At 46.8% G+C, this 26,408-nt stretch overlaps 1 protein-coding gene across 3 annotated transcripts in view; it reads right to left on the reverse strand.

Annotated features, from left to right (window-relative positions):
* Nucleotides 1-126: 126 nt before the first annotated feature.
* ZNF862 (zinc finger protein 862) overlaps nt 127-26,408 on the reverse strand; it is a 28,286-nt gene continuing 2,004 nt past the window's right edge. The window contains exons 2-8 of one of the 3 annotated variants that reach the window (XR_011472689.1): nt 22,624-22,728; nt 19,552-20,104; nt 18,023-18,152; nt 9,844-9,948; nt 6,909-9,023; nt 2,554-5,198; nt 127-484 (exon numbers count right to left, since the gene is read on the reverse strand). Coding sequence is in view for 1 of the 3 variants with exons in the window: in XM_070424752.1 (XP_070280853.1) it covers nt 5,026-5,198; nt 6,909-9,023; nt 9,844-9,948; nt 18,023-18,152; nt 19,552-20,210; nt 22,624-22,728; nt 23,887-23,947 (3,348 nt within the window). In the remaining 2 variants the exon portion in view is untranslated. Of the gene's footprint in view, nt 485-1,420; nt 5,199-6,908; nt 9,024-9,843; nt 9,949-18,022; nt 18,153-19,551; nt 20,211-22,623; nt 22,951-23,886; nt 24,058-26,408 lie in introns of those variants that run through there. The other 2 variants (XR_011472688.1, XM_070424752.1) reach the window with 2 other exon arrangements.

The raw sequence follows: 26,408 nt of genomic DNA on the forward strand, positions 1-26,408 counted from the left end.
CTTCGGGGAGAGGGTCGGGGCGGTGGGCTGAGGGCGGGCTCTCTGGGCAGCCCGATCTACTTAGCTTTGATCAGCTTCTCCAGTTCCCTAATTCTAAAAGAACTTATATAGGGCACAGGCCTGTGTCGAAATATGTTTTATTCAGAGCAAAACATTGAGAATCAATCGTGTTTTATAAACCTCATTTGCACATATTTGAAGGAGGACATTCCTGGGCTGTCATCCTCTTCCCCCGCCGCCCACCCCCCACCCCGAGTCCTTGGCTGGCAGACACCTGGATGCGGGAATTGGCCAACCTTCACACTGTCCTGCTCAACACTGAGCACGCCTGGGCTTGGGAGAGAAGCAACAGTCCATTCCGGTAGTCCTATGCTCTCTAATCATTAGTCTAATGTATCCAGCGGGCAGGGCGGGGGACGAAGCGGGGGTGGGGGGCAAGGGTGAGGTTCCTCCGGCCCCCACCTGGTCTCTGGTTCTCACCCACCTGTCAGTTATTTTTTTTTTTTTTTTTTTTTTTTTTTTTTATGTAATGATGTTTACTTTGAATTTATATTAGTTCACACAAACACTCCATCCATGCTTTTGTTCCGGCCCTCCGGTCCAGTTTAAGAACCCATTGTGGCCCTCGAGTCAAAAAGTTTGCCCACCCCTGCTCTAGGCCAATGTCAGTTTGCATAGGTTGATTTTTTTTAAAAGATATTTTTTTTTTTTTTTTAAATTAAATCTTTATTGTTCAGATTATTACATTTGTTCCTCTTTTTTCCCCCCATAACTCCCCTCCTTCCAGCTCCCACCCCACCCTCCACCCTCACTCCCCACCCACTGTGTTCATCCATAGGTGCATGATTTTTGTCCAGTCACTTCCCGCATCTCCCACACCCCTTTTTCCCCCAAGAATAGTCAGTCCATTCCCTTTCTATGTCCCTGATTCTATTATAATCACCAGTTCATTCTGTACATCAGGTTATTTATTCACTTGATTCTTAGATTCATTTGTTGATAGATGCATGTTTGTTGTTCATAATTTGTATCTTTACCTTTTTCTTCTTCTTCCTCTTCTTAAAGGATACCTTTCAGCATTTCATATAATACTGGTTTGGCGGTGATGAACTCCTTTAGCTTTTCCTTATCTGTGAAGCTCTTTATCTGACCTTCAATTCTGAATGATAGCTTTGCTGGATAAAGTAATCTTGGTTGTAGGTTCTTGGTATTCAGCACTTTGAAAATTTCTTGCCATTCCCTTCTGGCCTGCAAAGTTTCTGTTGAGAAATCAGCTGACAGTCGTATGGGTATTCCCTTGTAGGTAATTGAGCCTCTTTCTCTTGCTGCTTTTAAGATTTTCTCTTTGTCTTTTGCTCTTGGCATTTTAATGATGATGTGTCTTGGTGTGGTCCTCTTTGGATTCCTTTTGTTTGGGGTTCTCTGCGCTTCTTGGACCTGTAAGTCCATTTCTTTCACCAGGTGGGGGAAGTTTTCTGCCATTATTTCTTGAAATACGTTTTCAATATCTTGCTGTCTCTCATCTTCTGGCACTCCAATGACTCTGATATTAGACCGCTTAAAGCTGTCCCAGAGGCTCCTTACACTATCTTCACACTTTCGGATTCTTTTTTCATTTTGCTTTTCCAATTGGGTGTTTTTTGTCGAATCTTTGGTTTGATTATTGTACTCCTCTGGTCTGCTATTGGGTATAATATTCTTTATTTCAGTCCGTGTATGCTTACTTTCTAATTTCTTTATCGTAGCATCGAGGGTCTCATTAGTTTTCGTGAGGTTCTGCACAAATTTATGGCAAGCCCTCAAAATTGCGATTCTTAGCTCCATATCCTCCATTTCTGTCATGTTTTTTTGTCTCCACATCTTTTATGCTTTCTTGGTGCACCCCCTTGTGGTCTCTGTGCGCAGTCTTGTTCTAGCCAAGCCTTAATTGTTGTAGTTAACACTAGGGGGATTTGACCCTCAGGCCGGCTGGCTATAGGAATCAGCTGTGCGGAAAACTCTGTCTTCTGGGGAGGCGCTAATCCAGCCTTTGCCTGAGGCGATCAGCAAATGGCTGTGCGCAGGCTTTGGGCGGGGCGGGATCAACAGGGCGGGCGGAGGGAGCAGTTATGGCCACGCTCAGTCCCGTTCCCAGAGGCTCTGCTTCTCAGAACCCCGGCAGCCGCTGCAAACCTCGGAGAGAAAGCTGCCCTCAGGTTCCAACTGATGCCGGGTAATCCCGCTTCTCCCGTTTGAGTCTGGGTCCCTAGAGACTCGCCCGGATCTGGAGCCCAGAGTCTGAGACTCAGTCCCGACAGAAAACGACAACCGCGCCCTCAGCCACCAGCCCGCTTTCGCGCGCACCTCGGTACCTTTGTATTTTCCACACTGCGCCGCCTCTGAGCGTCGATTTGCTGTTCTCTTTCCTTCTAGTTGTAGAGTCTCTCTTCAGCCAGCCTTCCTGTGGTTCTGGGTGATGTCCGTTCAGTCTTTTAGTTGTATTTTTGAAATGGTTGTTTGCGGCAGCGGTCTCCGGTGTTTACCTACGCCGCCATCTTGGTCGACTCCCCCCACCTGTCAGTTATTACGCCGGCTATTCAGGTCAGTCATGGGGCGCGGTGGGTGGGTGGGGAAGGCCAGGATGGGAACATGGAGTTGCCATGAAGATTACAGGTAGGAGAGGAGGGTGGAGGCTTGTCCAGGACCCTGGGCAAAGGTGGAGCACTTGCTCCTTCTATTCCCAATGCCCTTCAGCTTGGTTGCTTGTGAGGCAAAAATAGGAAGCCTCTCCAATCCGGGGACAGCCAGGTCCTGGGGTCTGAGACACAGCAGCTCTCTTGAAATGAAATGAGCTGGCCTGGCAACAGGTCTCCGGGAACGGCCTAAAGGCGCTCGCCACACTTCAGCCCTGGGTCGGCATTCTTCACAGGCTGGCCCTGGAAGCTTGCTCAGAGCACAGAAGTGGCAAGGCAGGGTGTGTCCCCAGCTGGCCTCCACGTCAGCATCTAGACCTGCATCAGGAAGTGCATGGAACCCATATGCAGCATTGCCCGCAGGACTAAATCTTGCTGGGAGGATTTAGAGGCTGGAAGATGCCACAGGAAAAGCCCTTGCAGGAAAGTCAGCTCAATTCGGAATTCCTATGGATAAGCGAGGAACTACAACCCCCACTTTTGAGGGCCTTTCTCGCTTCCATCCTACCAATTCACCCCCACAGTACCTGGCCTGGGGCAGATTCCCGAACTACACACAGAAACTTGTGTGAATGGGCTCCATCTTGACCATGTAACACACAGCCCAAGGTCCTGCCCCAAGGGCAGGAAGAGACATTTCCACGGGTTCAAGGCAGAAAGTGAGAGCAGAATTCCTGATACAAAGGCTAAGTGCTAAGGGTGGGGAGACAGAAAGGGAGAGTCAGAATCCTGGGAACCAGGGGTCAGCCATCTAGTGAGCCTTTCAGATACTAGCGTTGCAGGGGCTCTCAGCACCTTTAAGGAGGGGGGAGTGGGCAGACGGCTGGCTGAGGGTCAGACCACCTAGACTTGCAGCAGAGCAGGGACCCCAGCTGGGGCCGGCAGCAAGGCCAGCAAGGAGTCTGAACAAGCAAGGCAGAGGCAGAGAAGCCCTGCCCCGGCCCCCACAGTGGTTAGGTAGCAGGACCGGACACACCATCTCCAGCCAGAGAAGCAGCCGAGGAGCCTGCTGAAGGAAGCTGCCCTGGAAGGAAAGTGTTTTACTTTGGGGAAGAAGGGCAGATGGGCAAGGGCATGCAGGAACCTCACAGTGCGGGTGCCCTTCTGTGCCTGGAGTGGGCGCACAAGTTCCGGGGGGACTTTACAGCCAGGCCCTGAGCCCCAGGCCTGGGGGTCTGAGCAAGCAGGTCTGGGTGCATATTTCACAAGCACCCCAAGGAGTCCCAGGTTGAATCCCCAGAGCAATGTTGGGAAGAATGGACTAGACCATCATGCCGATGGCACATCTTAGGAGCACCTCTTCGCACAGTAAAGACATGGGTGACGGGACAGAGGATGACAACGAAGGCTGAAAGCAGCCGAGTCCCCTCTGTGCAGTCCGAGGGCTGTCTTGCAGGTAGGTGGATGCACTGTCATGTGCCAGTTCTGTGTCAGGCTGGGAACCAGCAAGCACATGGACTCTCTGCTACTTAATGGAGGGGGAAACTGAGGCACAGCAAAGAGGAATGATTAATCATGGCTGAACTACTGCCTGTAGTAGAGCAGGGACCGGATCCCAGCCTCCTGAGGGCAACCTGGTCCAGTTTGCTGCTCAGGAAGGCACTCCAGCATGATGCAGGTCAAACTCAAGGGCCGCAACTATGGGACTGGGTGGGACACATGGGCTTGGCTCACTCCAGGAAGATGCTTCTCTCGATTGGCCTGGAGCTGCAGGAGAAGCTCTCTGGAGCGCTCTGTGCAAAGGGCTTTGCTTGTCTCACCCTAAAGGAAGGTCCTGGGAGGAGGTAGAGAGATTCTCTGATGAGTTTCCCATTTTGAAATCAGGCTGTACCTGCTTCTGTCATAGAGCCAGGGTGACATCCCAGGCCAGGCTAGCTGAGCCTGAAGCCTGGTCATCCTCTGCCCCTCACCCAGTGTCTTCCCCAGGCCACCGAGGCTGTGGACAGCCCCACTGGAATGCTCCCCAACGTTCCAGGGGGCTGGGGTGTTCCTTTAAGTTCTTACTCCCAGTAGTCTCTCCCACTTCAGAAAAATCCTCTTGCCACTAGAATATGGGGTGAAATCTTTCGCAATGGGATTATTTCCTGAAGCACCTGAAACATGAACTTGAGATAAGAGCCTCTGCATATGTCAGTGCTGTCCCTGCTCCATTTAGAGGTGAACAAGTTGTGCACCTCCTGATGGCCCTGCCTCTCTGGCATGTGGGTGTAACTACCTTGTCACTGCCCACTTCCTGTTCTTAGAGTCCCTACTAAAGGAAGATTCTAGGGCACAGAGCCTGTCAACACAACCACAGGGGCAGGGTAGGGGTCTCCAAGGCAATAATAGGATTCCTGCTCCTGCAGAGGCTGAATCAGGACAGCACAGGGGCCTCCTGACTGGTGTGGGGGTACAGGAGCCTGTCAGGAGGGTCCATGAGGCAGTCTTCAGGATCTCCACCCGTTCCCGTAGGATGGATGGGCGGCTTCTGGGTCACGGTCTCCTCCACATGCAGTGTTCCCATCTTCTCCGTCCTGAGCACCACCCCTCAAGTGGGAGGAAAGAGAAGGCACCATCAGACTTGGGAAAAACACAGTACATGAGGATCCCCTTCCCACTGCCAACTGCACCCCAAGGTATATCCAGTGGAAAAATATGGTGGCAGCACAATCTGGAGACATGACTAGGGCTGCAGGCTGATCTATGCCCACGCTGGGACACAGGACCTCCCCTAGGGGCTGTTTGTCCCTTGAAGTCTGAAGATACTTGGTTGCTACAACCAGGAGGGTACTACGGGTATCCAGTAGGTATGTAATGGGTAAAGGCAAAGGATGCTGCTGAAGACCCAGCACCCACAGGACAGGCCCTCACAAAGATTTATTTGGCCTCAAATGTCAACAGTGCTGAGGCTGAGAAAGCCCGCCTGGGAAGGCTTTATCATATAAGATCTGGTAGGGTTCGCTATTTGCTTCAGATGTACAAATCCCTGTGTCCCCAGGAGAACCACCTGCAGAAGGGCATAGCTGGTAGCATCTCTGTCTCCTCCCCCACAGGGCTGGACATGACAACAAATGCTGGGATGAAGGACTCCCCTCCACCCAGCTATAGGTCAGGGCCACCCTACTTCCTACAGAGCCTCTGTCAACCCTGAGACCCAGTCCACTGCTGCTGACTACAGATGCAGAGGTGAGAAATGAGAGCAGAAGCCCTGGCTGGTGTTTCTCAGTGCTTTGAGCATCAGCCCATGCACAAAAGGGTCACCGGTTCAATTCCCGGGTCAAGGGCATGTACCGGGTTGCAAGTTTGATCCAGGGCCCCAGTCAGGCATGTGTGTGAGGAAACCAACCAATGTGTCTCTCTCACATAAATGTTTCTCTCTCTTTCTATCCCCATCCCTTCCTTCTACTCTTTCTAAAATATCAATGGGAAAAATATCTTCAGGTGAGAATGAGAGAGAGAGAGAGAGAGAGAGAGAGAGAGAGAGAGAGAAGAAGCAATGGCAGGAAACCAGCTGGAAGAGCCATCAAGAGACAAATCACAGCTCTTTCTCTGTTAAATAAACCATGAAAAGCCTAGGGAACCTCCATAACTATCATGTTTACTTTGGTTTTCAGTGACCACCTGCAAAAAGTTTCTTGCTTCAGTCTTCCAGTAACATCCCCCTCAAGCTTTGTCCCTGGACTGGCCTCCAGGCCAGTGCCCTCAGGACTGCCCCCCTGCCTGGACCACCCCCCCTTCTTCACCAGCACCTTCTCCACAGCCCTCTGACCTGCACTGACCTCCTCTCCAACCTTCCAACTCTGCATAGCCCATCCAGAATGTGATGTTGCTTCCCCAACTGGTCCAGTCATCTGGTTATTCCCAATAGTCGGCACTGCTTGCTGGTCCCTGTTCTAAGCACTTGACATGTATTAATTCACTTTACTGATGAAAAACAAAGCACAGAGTGATTAACTTGCCCAAAGTCACACACTAGTTAGTAAGCTGGAAGTTCGTGCTCTCAGCACTGTATCTGTGCTTACAGTGAGGGCCTCTTGCCTCTCTAGCTGGATCATAAGCACCTGGAGGGCAGGGGTCAGATCCCAAGCAGCCACTGGTTAGTACACGGCTGGGCACACACAGAAGCTCAGCAATACCTCAGGCCAAGCCCATTGTGATGGCTGATTTTATCAGATGCTCCTGCTCACATGGGCCTGGGAAGATGAGATTCCCTTTCACCGTGTTTCCCCCTCCAGGAACTCTACCATGTAGACTTACTTGCATAGGAATGGGGTGGCACCGGGGCACAGGTGTAGGCGTGGCTGAAGCGCCGGCCCGAGGAGGTTAGGTACCAGTGCTGGATGGCGGGCTGCGGGTCATACTGGGTGACTGCCACACCATTCACTGCTGTCATCATGAGCATGTTGATCACCTCATTGGAGAGCTTGGTCCTCTCTTCGGTCCTGATCCTGTTCATGGCACTGAATCCACGCTCACAGCAGGAGGTGGAGACGGGCACACAGACCACCACTGCCACCAGCCTGCTCAGCAAGGGGAAGCAGCAGTGCTGGGCCAGGGCGCTCTTACACAGCATGGAGAGCGGCAGGTTCCTGGCCGTGGCTTTCAGGCCCAGCCACTCCTCCAGGAGGGCGTGCTTGCTGTACCCTGGGGGCATTAAGAGCTCAAAGTACCTGGCAAGGGCAAGGATATCATCATTCCCAAAACTGGCCAGTTCAGTGCCACTGGGCCAGGTCATGGTGTCAAACACCTCCATGTTTTTGAGTTGTGGGGTACGGTGTGTGTCAAACCTCTGCTGGAGGTACTCAGTCCCTGTCAGGATCACTCTCTCCCTGTCTGCCCGGAAACGCTGCTCTGCCACCTCCGTTCTGTCTAAGGAAATGCCATGCAGCTGCCCATCCTGGAGGCTGGCGTTGAACTCTTCCTCTTTGGGCCCCGCCCGGTGACGGAGGGTCTCCAGAGCGACATAGGCCCGTCCCAGCGTGGAGTTCACCTCTGTAATCAACACCACTTCTTTCCGGCACACCTCAGACAACGGCCTGTAAATGCTCAGGAAGTCCAGCAGGAAGTGGCAGAACTTGATGAAATGGAAGTTCTTCGTGATCTTCAGCATGCCTTTGGCCCTGTGCCCAATCTGGCCCCCGGCCTCTGCCACACTCTGGAGGTGCCGAGCCAGGGCAGGCCAGCTCAAGATGAGCACGGTCAGTGTGCGCCTCCTACTGGCCACCCACTTGACTGCATTCAAGTCCTTGAGGCGGGTGATTTCCTGCTCCAGTGCCGCAGCACCTTGCTGCAGCTCTGTCAGCCTTTTGTTGGAGGATTGGTAAAACTTGAAGATGGTTCGGATGTGCCGGTCACACTTCTTCACCAGATCAATGCCCCCACAGGCATCCACCACAGCCAGGGGCAGCCGGTGGGCCACACAATGGACGGGCAGCAGCTGGGGGATGATCTCCTGGAACTTTCCCACAAGGCCTCCTCTGTGGCTCAGCATGGTTGAGCCATCGGTTCCCAGACCCACTACCCAACCAGGCTTCCGGAAGGGGATGTCCAGCTCATCCAGTGCGGAGACAATGGTCTCAAAGTACCCATCCACGGTCTCACTGTACAGCGGGGCCAACGTGATGTAAGACTCTTTCACCTCCATCCCCTTAAAGTAGCGGATGTAAATGGCCACACAGGCCTGGTCTGAGGAGTTGGCGGAGCTGTCCAACAGCATGCTCACGCAGGGGGAGTTCCGGACGTCCTCGAGGATCTCCTTCTTCAGAGTCTCAGAGATATATTTGATGAACTGGGTGCACGCAGTGCGGTTCCGGTACTTGCTCAAAATCATGGTCCCTGTGCTTTGGAGGAGCTGCAGGATCTTCTCAAAGTCATTCAGTGGCCTCGAGTGGTAGGCGATGGAGTAGGCTGCATTGAAGAAGTGCTCCAGGTTGGCCATCAGGTCACTGGAGATCTCTGGGACTAGGGCAGCCTGAGGGGTGTCCTCCTGAATTTCAACAGTGTTGACGCAGAGCTTGTGTGCTTTGCTGACTTCATGGTATTTTAAAGTCTCCACTTTAAATGGCCCCGTGTAACCTTGGACTAACCGCGATGACCTGTCGTGGAGATTCGGTTTTTCTTTGCAAGCTGAGCAGAAGAGCTTGGTCTCTTCTGAGTCAATGACTAACCATGGGAACTGCCCAAACCATGACCTCTGAATGGAGCGGGGTCTGTAAGTCCTCTTGATTTTCCTAGGCCCATCTGCTTCCACGTCACAAAGGCTGGACCTGCAGTAGGAGGCACATGTCTCCACGGGAGGAGCTAGAAGCAACGCAGATTCCACAGCCGAGGCCTGCGTGTCTGCCTCTCCGGCAGCCACCATCTCCTTTTTCCCTTGGGAGCAAATCAAACTGCTTGATTTTGCTGCCCAGAACTCTGCAGTCTCCCATCAGCTAAGACACCCAATGTAATAAGTATCCTGATGCAAAGCAGAAAGGATGAATGTGATCCACCTTTCTAGAGAGCACTACTGGCTTCCCCGTTATTATCTATGGAAGTCAAGAATTGTTTGCTAATCTCTGTGGGCTCTTTAGCCAGCTTCCCCCTCTCTATCCACACAGTGACCCAGGATCATGTGACATCAGCTACTAATAAGCTTAGTCGACCACCTTGGCCATAGATGCTATTGGATAAACAGGTGGCTTTAATCCTCTTCTGAGGTATCACAAAGAAATGAGGTTAACCATCCATAAGTCCTTATGAGCCTTTGAAAGAAGGGAGGCTCAGAAGTATACACAGGAGCTACTAGCCAACAAGTTACTGCTGGTGATATGCAAAAAACTAACTCCCACAGGCCAGCAGTGCTAAACACCAGAGGAGGAGGGAGAAAGTAGAGGCTCACAGGCCTGTGGGCACATCGTTGATCAGAACCAGCATCTCCCACACCCCTCCTCCCATCAGCTCAACCACAGGTCCCTTTAGCACTTCTGCTCATCAGAGTTCCTTATTATTTCCATACTGTCCTGGTTTCCCAGTTTTCTACGCTTTGAGGGCAGGGTTAATTTCATATTCATCTCTGTCTACCCAGAGTCTGATACAGGGCCTGGTGCACAATAGGCTCAAGTGAAGTATGGCTGAACTAACACTGTGTGACTTGCCACAGCTACCTGGGCCCCTGGACGTGCCCTCCAGAACTCAGTAGATCAATACTCACCTGGAGAACGACCTTTCCCCGACTTCGTCCCCTTTGGATCCTTGATCCAGGGTGCAGCTCTATGCTTCAGTTTTGATATCAAGTCTGGTTTGGTAGCCACAGGCCCTATTGCAAGGACAAAGAGTCATATTGAAAAAAAAAAAAAAAAAGAGTCATATTGACGTCACTGCTATGGACCATCAAGTTAAGTAGCCCGCCTAAAGCTATTTATGGTTCCTGAAATATTCAGGGATGCCTCTGGGTCTCTCTCTTAATCGTCTATTCAGCCAGAGGCCCTTTATTTAAAACGTGAATATCCCTCAAGGGTATACAAAGAACTCACTTTCTTGATTTAAAATAAAATCCATTAGTGTCCACTTACATGCTTCTGTATGTGTCTATGTGAATGTGTGTATAAACTTTCTTTGGAAGGACATACAGACAACTGATGGCTGTGGGGCTGCTGGGGAGGAGCAAAAGACGAGGTCACGGGGAGATTACTTTCACTAATCAACGTTTAGGTGATTGAATATATGTATATTTACTATGTGTGCCTATATGTATCCAGGTATTTACTATTAATAAAAATATAATAAAGTATTAAAGTATGGTGGGTTGAACACATATCCTGCTTAAAACAAGGCATAAGCCCAAGAGAAACATTGAACTAGAAATGTGAGTACATTTTTCAAAGATGGAAAGATAAAAGAGCAAGAAAAATAACAGCTGAACACCAAATGCTGGCAGAGGGGGTGAAGGAGGAGGGTATGAATTTGGCCATAGAATCCCTGGAAGGTTTAGGACCCGGAGGCCCCAGGTGCAGTAAAAGGTGGTGGGAAAGGGATGGGAAAGTCTACACAGACCAACTCCACCCAGGCCCGCTCACCCATTCCAGGAAACCAGAACACACCACCTCCCTCACCCAAGGAGAAGAGAGATCGAGTCTATAGGAAACCTAACCAGAAAGGCTGGGACCCTGGGATAGTGGGGAGAGTGGAAGAAAGGTGAAGAAGGGTTGCTATACAGACACGAGATGAAGACAGTCTAGATTCTGGAAGGTGTGTTCCTCTGCTCCAAGACCATTGGTTCAGCCTACACCCTCCAAGCAGGGGACTGGAAGTTTTCTTTGAAGAAACTGAATTGCCCCCTCCCCACCCTCTTCCTCCGCCAAAAACCTATGCAGACTGACTTTTGTGGGCACTTCAGTGAGACATCCAGGTTCACAGCTGGTCACGCTACAGTGAAGCCTACCCCTTAATGAGCCCCAGCCACGCACACAAAGCTTCCCACACAGGTTTTTTTTAAAGGCTTTACTCTTAAATATGTGTTAACCTAATGATACTTATTTATTTGAGACAAGCATCTAACATAAAACAAGTTGGAAAAAGGATGGAAGAAAGTAGAGATAATGCAAGGAGCAAAACAGAAATTCAAAAAACAACAACAACAAAAAAACAAAGTAGGATTAATAATCCCAAAGAGAAAATGCATGATAGTCATCCATGAAAAGAGCAATAAAGGCTCTTAGATTTAAAATGTGACAGAAGAAATTTTAAAAAATTAAATGGAATTGTTAGAAAATAAAATCGAGGAAATCTCTAAGGAAGCAGAACAAAAAAGTTAGAAGCAGAAAACAGGAGAAAAAGAGAAAAATAAAACAAAACTAGAGGTTTAACTTAAAAAGTATAATATCTCACAATTAGGACTTTTTGGAAGAAAGAGAGAAAATAGGTATGAAGAAATAATAAAAGAATTTTTCCCCAAACTGGAAAAAGGGAGTTTCCACACTTCAGAACACTGGAATAGATCTTAAAAAGAATATAAAAACAGGCTGTGTTCAAAGATTTAGGAATAAAAAGGCATTTATACTTCTCAATAGCACCTGTAAGACCTAAAAGCAATGCTTTCAAAATGCTGAGGAAAATTATTTCCAACCTGGAATTCTATACCAACCCAAATTATCAATTGTGAGGGCATTTTCTGATATGCAGAGTTTTAAAAATGTTTCTTCCCATGCACACTTTCTTAGAAAGTTACTGGAGGATGTGCTCCAACAAAGCAAAGACCTAACCTGAGAGAAGAGACAGATCCAGGCAATAGGGGAAAGACAAAGGACAGTGTGAGGCCACAGCTATGCGGCAGGCCTGGACGATCACGAGTTTAGACAGAGCAGAGGCAATGAAAGGCCCGCGACAGCAGTCTCCAGACCGAGAGTGAAGCGGATCGGTCGCTGGAGTTTGATCATGGGGAAAAAGGCTCCTCAGAGGAGTTGTGGAATTTCACTGGAGAGTTCCAGAAGAACTGGTGACAGGACAGAAAACTAGCAAAAGAAAAAATAAGAAAGAAATTCAATTCCAGGGGAAAATCCTACAACAAAGGAAATATCATAATATGCCACTTTGATCAGAAGTAAATCATATATAATCATAAACAGTTCACATTGAATTAACCAAAAAGTGTGGTGTACCTGTTCTGAGAGGATGGAGGGAAGAGAAGGGGGGAGGGGGCAGGGGGGAGGTAAGAGGACCATATCTTCATCTTCCACAGTAGGAATTAATAGATAATATCTAAAATCAATAAATCAGGAAGAGCAATAAACATATGCAACAGGATAGTCAAGTGTGATTCTGTCTGCCTGTTTTGGCTGAAGGTCCCCCCCAAAATAGAAGCCAACTATCCCCATTCCAAAGCTAGACACAGAAGCCTAACTGGGAAGGAGGGAAGCTAAAACACTGAGCCGTAACCCACGCCCTCGCCTCAAAGAGGGAATCAAAGCACTTGGAGTGACAAGGTCAGGGAGCTGGATATTGGAGATGTTTCTGGAAAGAGCTGTCAAGTGCATTGTGAGCCTCCTCCACATACTACCATGGGGAGGGGTGGGGCGGGCTACTTTCCCGACCTTAAGCCTAGTGGGAACGACAACCGGACCTGTACCTCCTGGGGCTACGGGGCTACTCATGAATCCAGGCCTGAAAAAGACTAAGGCAGAAACTGGCTGATGGGCTCCCTTGTGGTGGCCATTCTGGAAGAGCCTACTTTCCCAGGGTTTGTTGGAGTAAAGGATATGTGTTTTCCATGGTCCCTGCAGACGTGGGCTCCACAGGAAAAGAGAAGAGACCCGAGCCACTTAAAGGGACTTTGCCCGCAGCTGTTCACATGGGAGCCAGGGAGAACCTTTCTCGTACCTCTCCTCCCACTCACCCACCAGCGTTCCCACCCAGGTAGTGGCAGAGGTCCTGGAACAAGCCGGAGGGTAGGAGAATTCCCTTCTTCCTACCGCAAGATTCAGGTCTAGACTTGAGGCAGGTTCAGGTAGGAGAGGCAAGAAATTTTAGCTTGAAATGAAGTCCAAAATTTTGACTACTACACCATGACCAGATTTTTGTTTCCTCGTTGTGTTTTTGTACAATTTTGCTATCATTTAAAACTTATAGAAAAAGTCAACAATAATAATACAGAAAACTCCAACCATTAATTTTGTCCCATCTGCTTTATCATGTTCTTGCATCATAGCTTAGCTGACCTACTTTAAATGTGCTCAGAACACACTATCCAGAAATCACTGGCTACACAGCACACTGTATTTAGGGTAGCCACTGTTTACCCTCATGATCGGGGGGTTGGCTGGGAGATGTGGCCGCCCAGAATCATGGGAGAGTATCTTACTGAATATCGCTCACTCGGGAAAAGATCAAAATTCAAAATACAGCTTCTACTAAATAGATATTGCTTTTGCAGCTTCTACTAAATGCATAAAACTGAAAAATCTTAAGTCGAACTACTGTAAGTCAGGGACCATCTGTATATGTATAATATATAATATATACACACACACACAATATTTTTCTGAACCATTGAGAGTAAATTGTTTTCACACCCCCTTTATCCTTAAATACTTCCATGTGCGTTACTCAAGAAAGAGGACATTCTCTTACAGGGTAGGCAAAGTTCTAACAGGAGCTCCTGCCTAACCTCTGCCCCTGAGTGTAATGGAATCTGTGAACACAATATTACACTCATGATTATGTTACGTTACATGGCAATGACCTACCCTAATCACATGAGCCCTTTACAAGCAGGGTAGTAAGAGCTTCAAAGTGCCAGGAGGATTTGACACACTGTTGTTGGCCTGAGGGTGAAGGCCACAGGTAAAGGACCTGACAGCAGCCTCTAGGAGCTGAGAATGACCCCTGGTCAGCAGCCAGCAAGAAAACCGGAACCTCGGTCCTACAACCACAAGGGACTGGATTTTGCCAGCTTGTGCAACCCTAAGGGAAGAACCTAGCTGAGCCCAGGTGAACGTCTGACTTACACAACTGTGAGCCAATAAAAGGGTGTTTTTAGCCACTAACTTTGTGATAATCTGTTGGGTGGCAACTGAAAACTAGCATGACTTATATAACCAAAGTATAAAGATCAAAATCAGAAAATAGAACATTGATATAATACTACTATCTAATCCACAGTCCACAACTACGTTTCTTCAATTGTCTCGAAATGTCCTGTGTAGCTATCTATATGTCTATTTTTCCCAGGCCAGCGCCTAATCCAGGATCAGCTACACTTAGTTGGCATGTATCTTGGGTCCCATTTGTCAGCCCTTCTTTGTCTTTAGTTATCAAGGCATTATTTTCTTTTTCTTTTCACTGTGGTAAAATATATGTAACATAAAATTGACCATTTTAACTATTTTAAGTGTTCAGTGTAGAGATATCAAATATATTCATACTGTTATTCAACCATAATCACCATCCATCTCCAGAACTCTTTTCATCTTATAAAACTGAAACTCTATACCACTAAATAATAACATCCCTATCTCCCAAACCAAGAACCCTGTACCCATCATTCTACTTTCTGTCTCTATGATTTTCACTACTCTAAGTACCTCAGCTACAGGTAATCAAACAATATCCATCTTTTTGAGACTACCTTATTTCAACTAGCACACTAGTAAAGTCCTTAGGGTTCAGCCACATTGTAGCAGACTACAGAATTTCCTTCTTTTTTAAGGCTAAAATAATATTCCATTGTATGGATAGACCACATTATGCTTATCTGTTCATCCGTTGACGGGAACTTAGGTTGCTTACATGTTTTAGCTATTGTGAATAACAGTGTTATGAACATTGTTGCACAAATATTATCTTCAACAACCTGTTTTCAATCCCAGAAGAAGAAATGTTGTATCATGTGGTAATTCTATTTTTAATTGTTTTAGGAACTCCCCACTGTTTTCCACAATGACTGTACCACTTTCCATTCCCACCAACGGTGCACAAGGGTTCTAATTTCTCCACATCCTCACCAACACTTGCAGTTCTTTATTTTTTGGCTAGTAGCTATCCTGGTGGGTGTGAGGTGGTATCTCAATACAGTAGTTTTTACTTGCATTTCCCTAGTGATCAGTGATGTGGAGCATTTTTCATGTGCTTACTGGCCATTTGTATATCTTCTTTGGAGAAATGTTTATTCAAGTCCTTTGTTCATTTTTTAAAGATTAGGTTATTTGGCTTTTTGTTGCTGAGTTTTAAGAGCTATCTATATATTCTGGATATTAATTCCTTATGAGATGTATGATTTGCAAATATTTCCTCCCACTCTGAGTTACCTTTTTACTCTGTTGACAGTATCTCTCAATGCACAAAAATTTTAAATTTCATGAAGTCCAATTTGTCTACTTTTTCTTTTGTTACTTGTGCTTTGGCATCATATCTAAGAAATCACTGCCAAATACAATGTCATGAAGCATCTGTCCTGTATTTTCTTCTGAGAGTTTTTTATGTCATACATTTAGGTCTTTGATACATTTTGACTTAATTTTTATATGGTTTAGATAAGGATTGAATTTCATTCTTTTGCAGGTGGATGTCCATTTTTCCCAGGACCAACTGCTGAAAAGACTATCCTTTCCCCATTGAATGGTCTTGGCACCCTTGTCAAAAATCATCTGACCATATACATGAGGTTATATTTCTTGGTTCTCTATTCTATTCCATTAGTTTATAGTCTGTCTTTATGTCAGTACCACACTACTTTGAGTACTGTAGCTTTGTGGTAAGTTCTAAATTCAGGAAGTGTGAGTCCCTCAGCATTGTTCTTTTTGGCCTAACATGTGGTCTGTCCTGGAAAATGTTCCACATGTACGTAAGAATGTGTTTGCTGTTGTTGGGTAGAGTGCTCTGTATATATCTGTTAGACTAGTTGATTTATTGTGTTACATCCTCTATTTCCTAATTTATCTCTGTCTGGTTGTTCCATCCATTATTGTGAGTGGAGCACTAAAGTCTCCAACAATTACTGTAGAACTTTCTATTTCTTTCTTCAATTCTGTATTTTGTTTCATATATTTTGATAGTCTGTCATTAGGCACATAACAGTTTCTAATTGTTATATCTTCTTGCTGTGTTAAACTTTTTATTAACATATAATGTTATTCTTTGTCTTTGGCAACCTTTTTTAATTTAAAGTCTACATTGTCTGGTATTAATAGAGCCATGCCTGCCTTTTTTTGATTACTATTTGTATGGAATTATCTTTATCCATCCGCTAACTTTCAATCTATTTGTGTCTTTGGATATAAAGTGAATCTCTTATAGATGGCATATAGTTGGAATATGCATTTTCATCCATTCTACCAATCTCTGTCTTCTGATTGGAGAATTTGATCCACTTTTACTTTTAAAGTAATTACTGATAAGGAAGAACTTGCTTCTGTCATTTTGCTATTTGTTTTCTCTATGCCTTCGAGTTATTTTGTCCCTTATTTCCAGGATTACTGTCTTCTTTTGTGTTTAGTTGACTTTTTGTAGTGAAATGTTTAAATTCCTTTCTCATTTCCTTTTGTGTATATTTTATAACTATTTTCTTTTTGGTTACTATGGGGATTCCATTTAACATCCTAAAGTTGTAACATTCTAATTTGAATTTATACCAGCTTAACTTCAATAGCACACAAAAATGCTGTTCCTTTACAACTTCATCACCTTTACCCCTATTGACTATTGATGTCACAAAATTACATCTATATGCATTGTATGCCCAAAACATAAACTAATAGTGATTTTTAAAGCATTAGTTGCTGCTGGAATTCCTAAGTTATGCTCAGCAGCCTGTTCTGTAAGTGCTAATAAAAAAAAAAGAACTAAAAGCTTTATAACATGAAAAGTTGTCTTTCTGTTTTGATGCATGAGAACCTTGGGTGCTTGACAGTAAAAGAAGAGGAAGCAGATGGAGGAGATAATGTTCTGGGAAGGTAAGAAACACTATGGCCTTCATCATTCTCCAGTGCCTAGTCTAGTGACACCTGGGCCACTTGGCCACCAACCCTTGCTGGCCCCTGGAAAGATAAGGCAGCCTGGGCACAGACGAAGTGGAGGACACAATACACTTAGAGGCCCTTTCTTGCCTCCATGCCTTTGCTCACGCTGTCCCCTCCCGCTGTCATGTCTAGATGTCCTTCCACCTCCCTGTCCAGCTAATTTTCAACTCAGTTAAAACAATTCATACTCGGTGAAGACTTTGCTGATCTCTCCCTCTGTTGCCCAGGAAAATTAAATCACTCTCTTTAGCAGCCCTGGACACTTCTCCTGAACCTCTTTTTTTTAAATCCTCACCCGAGGATATTTTTCCATTGATTTTTAGAGAGAGTGGAATGGAGAGGGAAAGACAGAGAGAAATATTGACGTGAGAGAAACGCATTGATTGGCTGCCTCCTGCACACGCCCTGACCAGGGCCAGGGAGAAGCCTGCAACCAAGGTACGTGCCCTTGACCGTGCCCTTCAGTCCGCAGGCCGATGCTCTATCCACTGAGCCAAACCGGCCAGGGCCTGAACCTCTTAGGGAGCTTGTGTTATTTTATAGTTTCTTATTAAAGTATCTGTCTCTCCCCCAAACCCGCCAGCCTCTCAAAAGCAGAGACCTTGCTAGGACCTTGGAAGCAGAACGAGTTCAGGTTCGCCAGACACATAGTAGGTCCTCAGTAAATGTCTGGTGGAGGACGGGTGACAGATGGGTGCAGAGGTGACAAAGTACAGTATATCCCAAAGCAAGGCGAGATCTGAGGTGCGGAAGATAGACTCATTCTCTGCCTGTGAACACGGAAAGGGCGGAAATGGGAAGATGACCACAGCCACAGTGCCCTTGTGGGTTGCTCACGTCAAATGATGGGGGTGAACAAAGGTCTACATGAATCTTTACCCAGGGAGGCCAACAGCTCATAATTCATCCGCATCACGTCTCTGTACAGCTCCTTCTGCCGCTGGTCTAGCACGCCCCACTCCTCCCGGGTGAAATACACTGCCACCTCCTCAAACATCACCGGGAGCTCCTGCAACAGAGAGCAGCAGTCACTCGGTGCGCCTCTTGCGTCAGACACTGGCATGACACTTTCGGGAGCCTCTCAGGGCCTGCGTTTCCTAGGAAGCTCGCCAAGAGTCCAGATGTGCTCTGAGGAACTAGTTTATCCATCGAACTAAAGCACATTCATGAGGCCTGGAGTTAGTGAGTAAGAACCAAATGAGCCTCAGTGGGATCCCAGGGTCTCCTGGGAGGAAATATGAACATGCTGGAAGAATAGGGGTCTTGGTAGAGCCTTAGGGCTGCACCCTGTCTCCTCCAGTCCTGAGGGGTGTCCTTACTCAGCCATGACTACTAAGGTGACCTCTGCCTCTAGGAGCACCTGCTGGAATTTCCCACTGGCGTGGAAAGGAAGGAGTAAAAATCCACGAGAGATGCGACTAGGCTTACACACGCTTTACTACTATAGGAATTCAGGTTATAAGAGGTTTGGCCTGTTTATTAGCTTCTAATCTAAAAACTAGAAGGAACATGAATGTGAAGAGAAATAAGTCTTGACACTTTTCTGGATTCTGGAAAAATTCGAGCTTACGAACTTTAGCTGGGCCCTTCCGATGTTAGGTAAGAGGAAGGTCTGAGCTCTGCTCCTTGGTGTACTAGAGGGGGTACTCAAACAGACCTGTAGCAAAATCCTACTTATAGGGAACAGTGAAAAATGGGGAGGGTTCTAGTTACTCAACGATTCCAGTTAACAGTTTTCTCACAGGCCAACCTTCCAAAGAATTAGAAAATTACAAAATAAACCGAGAATTAGAGTCTTCTAGGACCCACGATCGCTGCAGGGAGTGGAAGGAAAACACTGCGCTGACGGCCAAGGCCTGGGGGGAGGTCAACACCACGAGAGGCCTTGGACTCTGGACATGTCACTCCCAATGATGCGTCCAACCAGGCTGCTCCCCCAGCCTCAGAGCAGCACCAAAATCACTACACGAAAGAACGTGTGTGAAGAACCGTGGCAGTGTTTACAAGTGCTCCATGATTCCGCAGTCCAAGTTGAAAAGGAAATGTGAATTTGATGATTTACTAGTAAGCATGCTGCCGTTGTTCTGCGGTTGTTTTGGATTCTGGAAAAAGGTTACTATTCTGAGTCTAGGTGCTTCCCTGCTATCAGAAGTTAGAATGTTCTGTCCCACTAATTATGTTTTGTTATCTGCAAAAAGGAGATGATAATAATAGAGCTGTTGTCTTAAATAAATGAGAGTTCATGGAGAGCGCTTAAAACAATGCCTAAGACATGACAAGCATCTCAGCTTATGGTAACATTAGTAGCAGTAAGCTCATATACTTCTTCCATCATCATCACACAATATATGTTGTTCTCAGTATGGAATCCCCCCCTGGAGATGCAGCAACCATTATGAACATATTACCTGGCTGCAGGATTCAGCAGAGTCATTACGCACAATGTTAGTGTTTGAGGAGCTGCTGTCACTGGCGGTTTCTTTATGCCTCACATGGGAAATGCAGTCTACATACAATGCAGGAAGTGCTCCATTCCCCCCAGGCTCCTCCCGTTCAGCTTGAGAGCTGGGCAGGAGCTGGGCCGTATCACCATAGGCTCCCAGAGGCGCCGTGGGCTGCAGAACGGGATAATCTGGGCTGGCATCTCGGAGGTTCCGGAAACGGGCTGCCCAGATGGGGTCCTGTGTTGCCAAAGCACTGATGCAGAACAGGTGAGCTTTGCTCTTGGCATGATATTTGAGAGTCTCCACCTTGAACGGTCCTGTATAGCCTTCTATCAGTCGGGACCGTCTGTCTTTGGCGGAGGGGTGTTCTCGGCAAGCGGAGCAAAAGAGAGCCGTCTTCTCCTCATTCATGACCAGCCACGGGAACTGTGCAAACCAGGACTTCTGGATGGACCGGGGTTTCGAGGGCTTTCTGCATTTTCCTGCACAGCCTTCCCTGATGGTGCCACTCTCTGCTCTGAAATGGGAAAGACAGTTTTTCGTCTGAGCGGGGAGGTACGGTCCAGCTTCTCTGGCTGGCCCATGCATGTCCATTTCCTCCATGTAGCCCATCTTGTTTTTTCCTTTAGATAAAAGAGACAAAGGGAATTGCCCTCAAGTCAGAGCCACTGCCAATCATAGACACATCAACTACGAAAGCTGGAGATCACACAGACCAAAGTGACAGCCTCTCCCGCATTCTCTTCCTTCAGTCCCCCAGCTCCCAGGCCCACCTTACTGCCTCCAGGAGGAAATCAGGTGGGTTTAAGCAGATGTTTTTTGTTCTGTGTTTTTTTTTTAATTTAAAGGGTAGACACACCTGGCCAAAAGGAGATCCGTGCAATTTGATCTCTGCAACCCGAGACAGTGGCACAATCTTCAGGACTTCAAATTTATTTATAGATAAGAAACTGAACTAATAGAACATAGGGTCAAAAAAGAGATTTGAAGCCAAATATAGCTGTATCTCAGACACAGTGCGGGTTCGGTTCCAGACCACCGCAAGAAAGTGAATATCACAATAAAGTGAGTCACATAAATTTTTTTATTTCCTAGTGCATATAAAAGTTATGTTTATACTATACTGTAATCTATTAAATGTGCAATAGCATTATGTCTAAAAAATGTATGTACCTTAATTAAAGAATACTTTATTGCTTAAAAAAAGCCAATCATCGCCCAGCCAGCATGGCTCAGTGGTTGAGCACTGCCCTATGAACCAGCAGGTCACAGTTCGATTCCACGTCAGGGCACATGCCCAGGTTGTGGGCTTGATCCCCACTGTGGGGCGGCGTGCATGAGGCAGCCGATCAATGATTCTCTCTCATCATTGATATTTCTCTCTCTCCCTCTCCCTTCTCTGAAATAAGTAAAAATAAAAATAAATAAAAAGCCAACCATCACCTGAGCCTGTTGGAAAAATGGCGCTAATAGATTTGCTTAATGCATGACTGCTATAAGCCTTCAATTTATTTTAAAAAAGAAAAAAAAGCAGCATCTGTGAAGTGCAAGAAAGCAAGGTTTGCCTGTACTGCAACTCCATACTCAGCAGGAGTCCCCTCCACAGTATTCTCTGACAGACAGGCATCAAGACAGCTTTGGTCCCAGAGTTTCCTTAAGCTGCTCTCCATCTTTGTATAACTTCCACCTTGGGGGGCTGCTTCACCCCCCCCAAGAGAAACAAAGTCCATTCCTCTGTTACACCACAACCCTTCAAAGAGGTAGAAATCCTCATAACCTCACTAAGATTTTCCTTCTTCAAGTTTCTTTATTCGCTCCTTAGTTGAAATGCAGCTTAGACAACTCAAACTCCTCTGGAAACATTTTTTTATGCATCAGTGTAAGTTCTGATGCCCAGGGCCAAGAACTTAAGAGACCAGTCTATAGAACTGCGCTAACCCAGGAGTACAAAACTCTGAATAAGAGTCAAGCATGGAAGAACAAAACAAATAGTGTCAAGAAGTCTAGGGCTTGCCCTGACCAGTGTTGCTCGGTAGTTAGAACGCCAGCCAAGCACAAAGAGTATTGGGTTCAATTCCAGGTCAGGGGCACACACCTCGGTAGCAGGTTCAATCCCTGGCCTGGGTCGGGGCACATGCAGGAGGCAACCAAGTGATGTGTCTCTCTCACATCAATGTTTCTCTCTCTTCTTCCCCTCCCTCCCTCCCTTCCACTCTCTCTAAGTCAATAGAAAAAATATCCTCAAGTGAGGATTTAGAAAAAAAAAAAGAAGTCTAGGGCTTCTGTGGTCCATCTGAGAGAGACCATGAGGGAGAGCAAACTTCTGTGATTCAATTCACAGAGGAACTTGTTCCCACCTCCTTTTCCTCCCTCAGGAGGGGCTGGGTTAACTCAGTCTCTTACACAGTAACAGGTTACCATATGGCCCGGCTCTGCTTGAACCAAGCCAATCCCTGGACAGGACAGGTTTATCAAAGGAGGGAAACATAGCTAAATCCTTAGAACTTAATAAATGACTATTCATCCATCCATCCATCCATTATTCAGTGATTATCTATTGTGCAACTACCATGTGCCAGGCATTGGCACTGGGAATACAGTAGTAAAGAAGAGCAAGTCGCCCTAACCGGTTTGGCTCAGTGGATAGAGCGTCGGCCTGAGGACTGAAGGGTCCCAGGTTCAATTCTGGTCAAGGGCATGTACCTTGGTTTCGGGCACATCCCCAGTAGGGGGTGTGCAGGAGGCAGCTGATTGATGTTTCTCTCTCATCAATGTTTCTAACTCTCTATCCCTCTCCCTTCCTGTCTGTAAAAAATCAATAAAACATATTTTTTAAAAAAGAAGAAGAAGAAGAGCAAGTCATGCCTTCATGGAATTTATGCCAGGGGACATGTGCATATTTTAGTTATGGTGAAGTTGGGGTGGGGTGGGGGAACATTCATGTGTAAGTTGGTAGAGAACAGGGAGAAGCAGAGGATGAGACAGGAGTCCTCTCTCCAGCTAAACCCCCTGCCCCCGGTGCAGGTCCACACTCACCTGGGTGGTGGCTCAGGAGATTCCCCTGGCCCTGGACATTGCCTTGCCATGGTTCTGACCCTTGCTCAAACTTACAGAACAGCTCTGGGTTGGCAATAGTTGGTCCTGAGTCAGGAAGAGAGAGAGAGAAGCATGAGATCTTGGATCTAGATCACAACACTAAGGAAAGATCCGTCTGTGACATCCTCTCAGCGTGGTAGGATAATTGGTTAAGGAGGCAAATATAAATCTCAATATTTTAGCATAATGGTTTAGAAATGCAGGTGTCCATGAGGCCCCTAAAAGAAAGGGACCAGTGAAAGCAATGAGGGGCACAGCAAGGTATGAAAACTATTGGTTCAGAACAGAGGCTCAAACTCCAAGGCTGAGAAGGAGCAGAGCGATAACACAACTGAGAAAACTGTGGCCAACCGTGTACCGGGACAGCTGCTACTCCACTCCAGGAGGAGGCCACCATGCGGACGCAGGGCCAGCACTGCCTGATGGTCCCATTTTTCAAGAGAAGCCAGAAATCCATAGTTTTATGTGAAAACTCCCAATGGTTAAGTACTGATAACTTATATAGTATTTTTTTAAGAAGCCAAGCGAAGACTGTCATTCTCATAACTCTTAGACACAGACCAAGATGAAAGGACAGGCATGACAGAGGCCATCAAATTGAAATCAGAAAATAGTATCTATGCAAGCACCTGAAATACATTTGCCGCTGTCCATGGTACACAGAATCTACCCATAGAAGCAGAGAAAGGTCATCAGAAAATAGAAAGATAACCACATGGGCACAGAATTTTAAGTTGTTTTATCTTATTCAACCTCTATGACAATCCTATGAAGAGGGAAGTTAAGGCTGAAAAAGGTCACACCAGTGTCATATGGTAGACCTGGGACTGAGAACAGATTTCCACACTCCAGGTCTGACACTCTTTCTACCTCGTGTCCTGTGGGCAACAGAATTCACCTTGCAGTCCAACATAACACAGGTAGGGCTTCCCATCTGGCAACTTGGGATATCCTGAGGCATCATGGCGTAGCCCAATTTTTCCCAATTCTCTTGGCCAATTTAAAGAAAGGGTAGTGAGTGATCATGACCAGGTAGAAAAGGTAAGTTACGTAAGTTAGAAAAGGGACTGAGCAGATATAAATAGTATAAAGATGCCTGGAAAAAAATGGTAGGATTCCATAAAATTCTCAAGTATGTCATAGTCGGATGCACTCGGGAATGCCAATCCAGACTCACTCAGGTGGGGGGAAATGAACCCATACCCTGGGGTGCCACCAGCCTGTCAGAACCACAGAGCTCCTTCTGTTGCTGACTCAGCAGCATCCATTCCTCCTGAAGCAAGTACAAATGATGTCATCAAATGTCACAGGAGTCTGAAAGGAAAAATTATACCAACTAAGGACCAACTTCATCGTTAGATCAGTCTTTCATACCTGTGTTCATGATTACCTAAGGTCATCTCCTACTCTGGGAGTGTAACAGATTGGAGGAGGGGGCACCGTCAACCAACATACAAGACTATATCCCATGTCTCACCACCTGGGTTCAAGTCACAATGTCAGTGAGGCTCAGTCTTCTAGGAAAGGCAATGCACTGAAACAAAAGAATCATAAAGAAGGCTGAATAGGGAATTCCATAATCCCTTCCCTGCCTGTTCTTCAAGGGCTTCCCACGGGAACCATTACTTCTCAGCCTCAGCAACAACTCAGGGCACATTCTATTTAAAAGTTTATTTTTACTTATTGATTTGAGAGAGATGAAGAAGAGGAAGAGAGAGAGAGAGAGAAAGAGAGACAGAGAGATCAATTTTGTTGTTCCATTTATTTATGCATTCATTGGTTGATTCTTTTTTTTAAAATATATTTTATTGATTTTTTACAGAGAGGAAGGGAGAGGGACAGAGAGTTAGAAACATCGACGAGAGAGAAACATCGATCAGCTGCCTCCTGCACACCCCCTACTGGGGATGTGCCCGCAACCCAGGTACATGCCCCTGACCGGAATCAAACCCGGGACCCTTCAGTCCGCAGGCCAACGCTCTATCCACTGAGCCAAACCGGTTTCGGCCATTGGTTGATTCTTATATGTACCCTGTATGTACCCTGACCGGGAATTGAACCCACAACCTTAGCATATCCAGACGATGCTCTAACCAACTGAGCTACCAGGGCCTCAGGGCACATTCTTTTGCAAAATCTTGAACAATGTAAGCTTCCCTGAGGAAGATGTACCTGAACCTAGAACTAGTTGAAAGTCATGCAGAATTATGTCTGAATGAAGATGATGATAAAGACAGGAAAAGCTTTGGAGCTGAGAACCACATCCCATCAGCTTATAAAGCAGCTCTAACCCACCAAGAAAAGGCGACAGGGAGTGCAGGCAATGATTTGGGGATTATAAAAGAGCAGTAACTGCCCAGCCGGTGTTGCTCAGTGGTTGAGTGTTGACCTATGAGCCAGGAGGTCACGGTTTGATTCCCAATCAGGGCGCATGCCCAGTTTTCAGGCTCGATCCCCAGTGGAGGCATGCCAGAGGCAGCTGATCAATGTTCCTCTCTCATCATTGATGTTTCTCTCTCTCTCTCTCTGAAATCAATAAAAATATTTTTTAAATATTAAATAAAAGAAAGAGCAATAACTAGCTGATGCAAGAAAATGGAATCCTCACCCAGCAGTGGACAAAATGAGAAACAACTCAAATTATACCACTAATTCCTCAAAAGACTCAGGTTGAGGCAGCACTTCGAACCTCTTGCCTGAGAACGAAGGCAGTGAGGCCACAATTATAAGAATTTTAGGGAAATCTGTTTGCCAACAAATGCCTACTGAGAGTCCCCAACAAGAGGCAGTAAGATGACAGAAGCTGACAAAAGGACCTCCCCCCTGACTACATGCTCAGAGCTTTTAGGTAGAATTTTGTTTTTCCACTGTGGAGTGGTGTTAACTAACAACTGGACTTCCAGAATTCTAAGGATAAACTCTAACAGGGCAGACAGAGACCAAAACAGGTTGGGGTAGGAGGTGGGGGACAGGAGAGGAACTGAGGAAATGGAGGTGAGACATGGAGAAGAAAAATTGACAAAAAAAAAAAAATATATATATATATATATACACACACACACACACACACACACACACAGAATAATAGAGAAAGATGCAAATTAACCATCACTCCACCACACCCACAAGCCATGCCCACAAGCCAATCAGGAGCCAGTATGCAAATTAACCCAACTAAGATGGCGGCGGCCACGGAGCTGGAGCAAGCAGAAGGCTTGGGTTGCCCCCAGCGATGGAGGAAGCCAAGCTTCCCGCCTGCCCTAGCCGGACCTGGGCTCCGCTCAAGGCTACAAAGTTTCAATTATAGAAGATAAATAAATCCCAGATACCTGCTTCCAGCCCACCAAAAGAAAAAATAAAAATAAAAAAGGAGAGGCTAGGAGCTTGGGTCGCCGGGTGGGCGTGGCCAGCTTGAAAACAACCCTCAGCCCCTCACCCAGGCTGGCCACACCCCCATGGGGTGAGGGTCCCTGCTGGGGGGCTTGGCCTGCCTGCAAACAGCTATCAGCCCCTCACCCAGGCTGGCCAGGCACCCCAGAGGGGACCCCCACACTGAAGGGGGGTGTGGCCAGCCTGAAAACAACCCTCAGCCCCTCACCCAGGCTGGCCACACCCCATGGGGTGAGGGTCCCCACTGGGGGGCTTGACCAGCCTGTAAACAGTCATCAGCCCCTCACCCAGGCTGGCCAGGCACCCCAGTGGGGACCCCCACCCTGAAGGGGGTG

This window comes from Myotis yumanensis, unplaced genomic scaffold (assembly GCF_028538775.1).
Source record: "Myotis yumanensis isolate MYYU_CA2020_CCGP unplaced genomic scaffold, mMyoYum1.0.hap1 SCAF_9, whole genome shotgun sequence".
NCBI lineage: Eukaryota > Metazoa > Chordata > Mammalia > Chiroptera > Vespertilionidae > Myotis > Myotis yumanensis.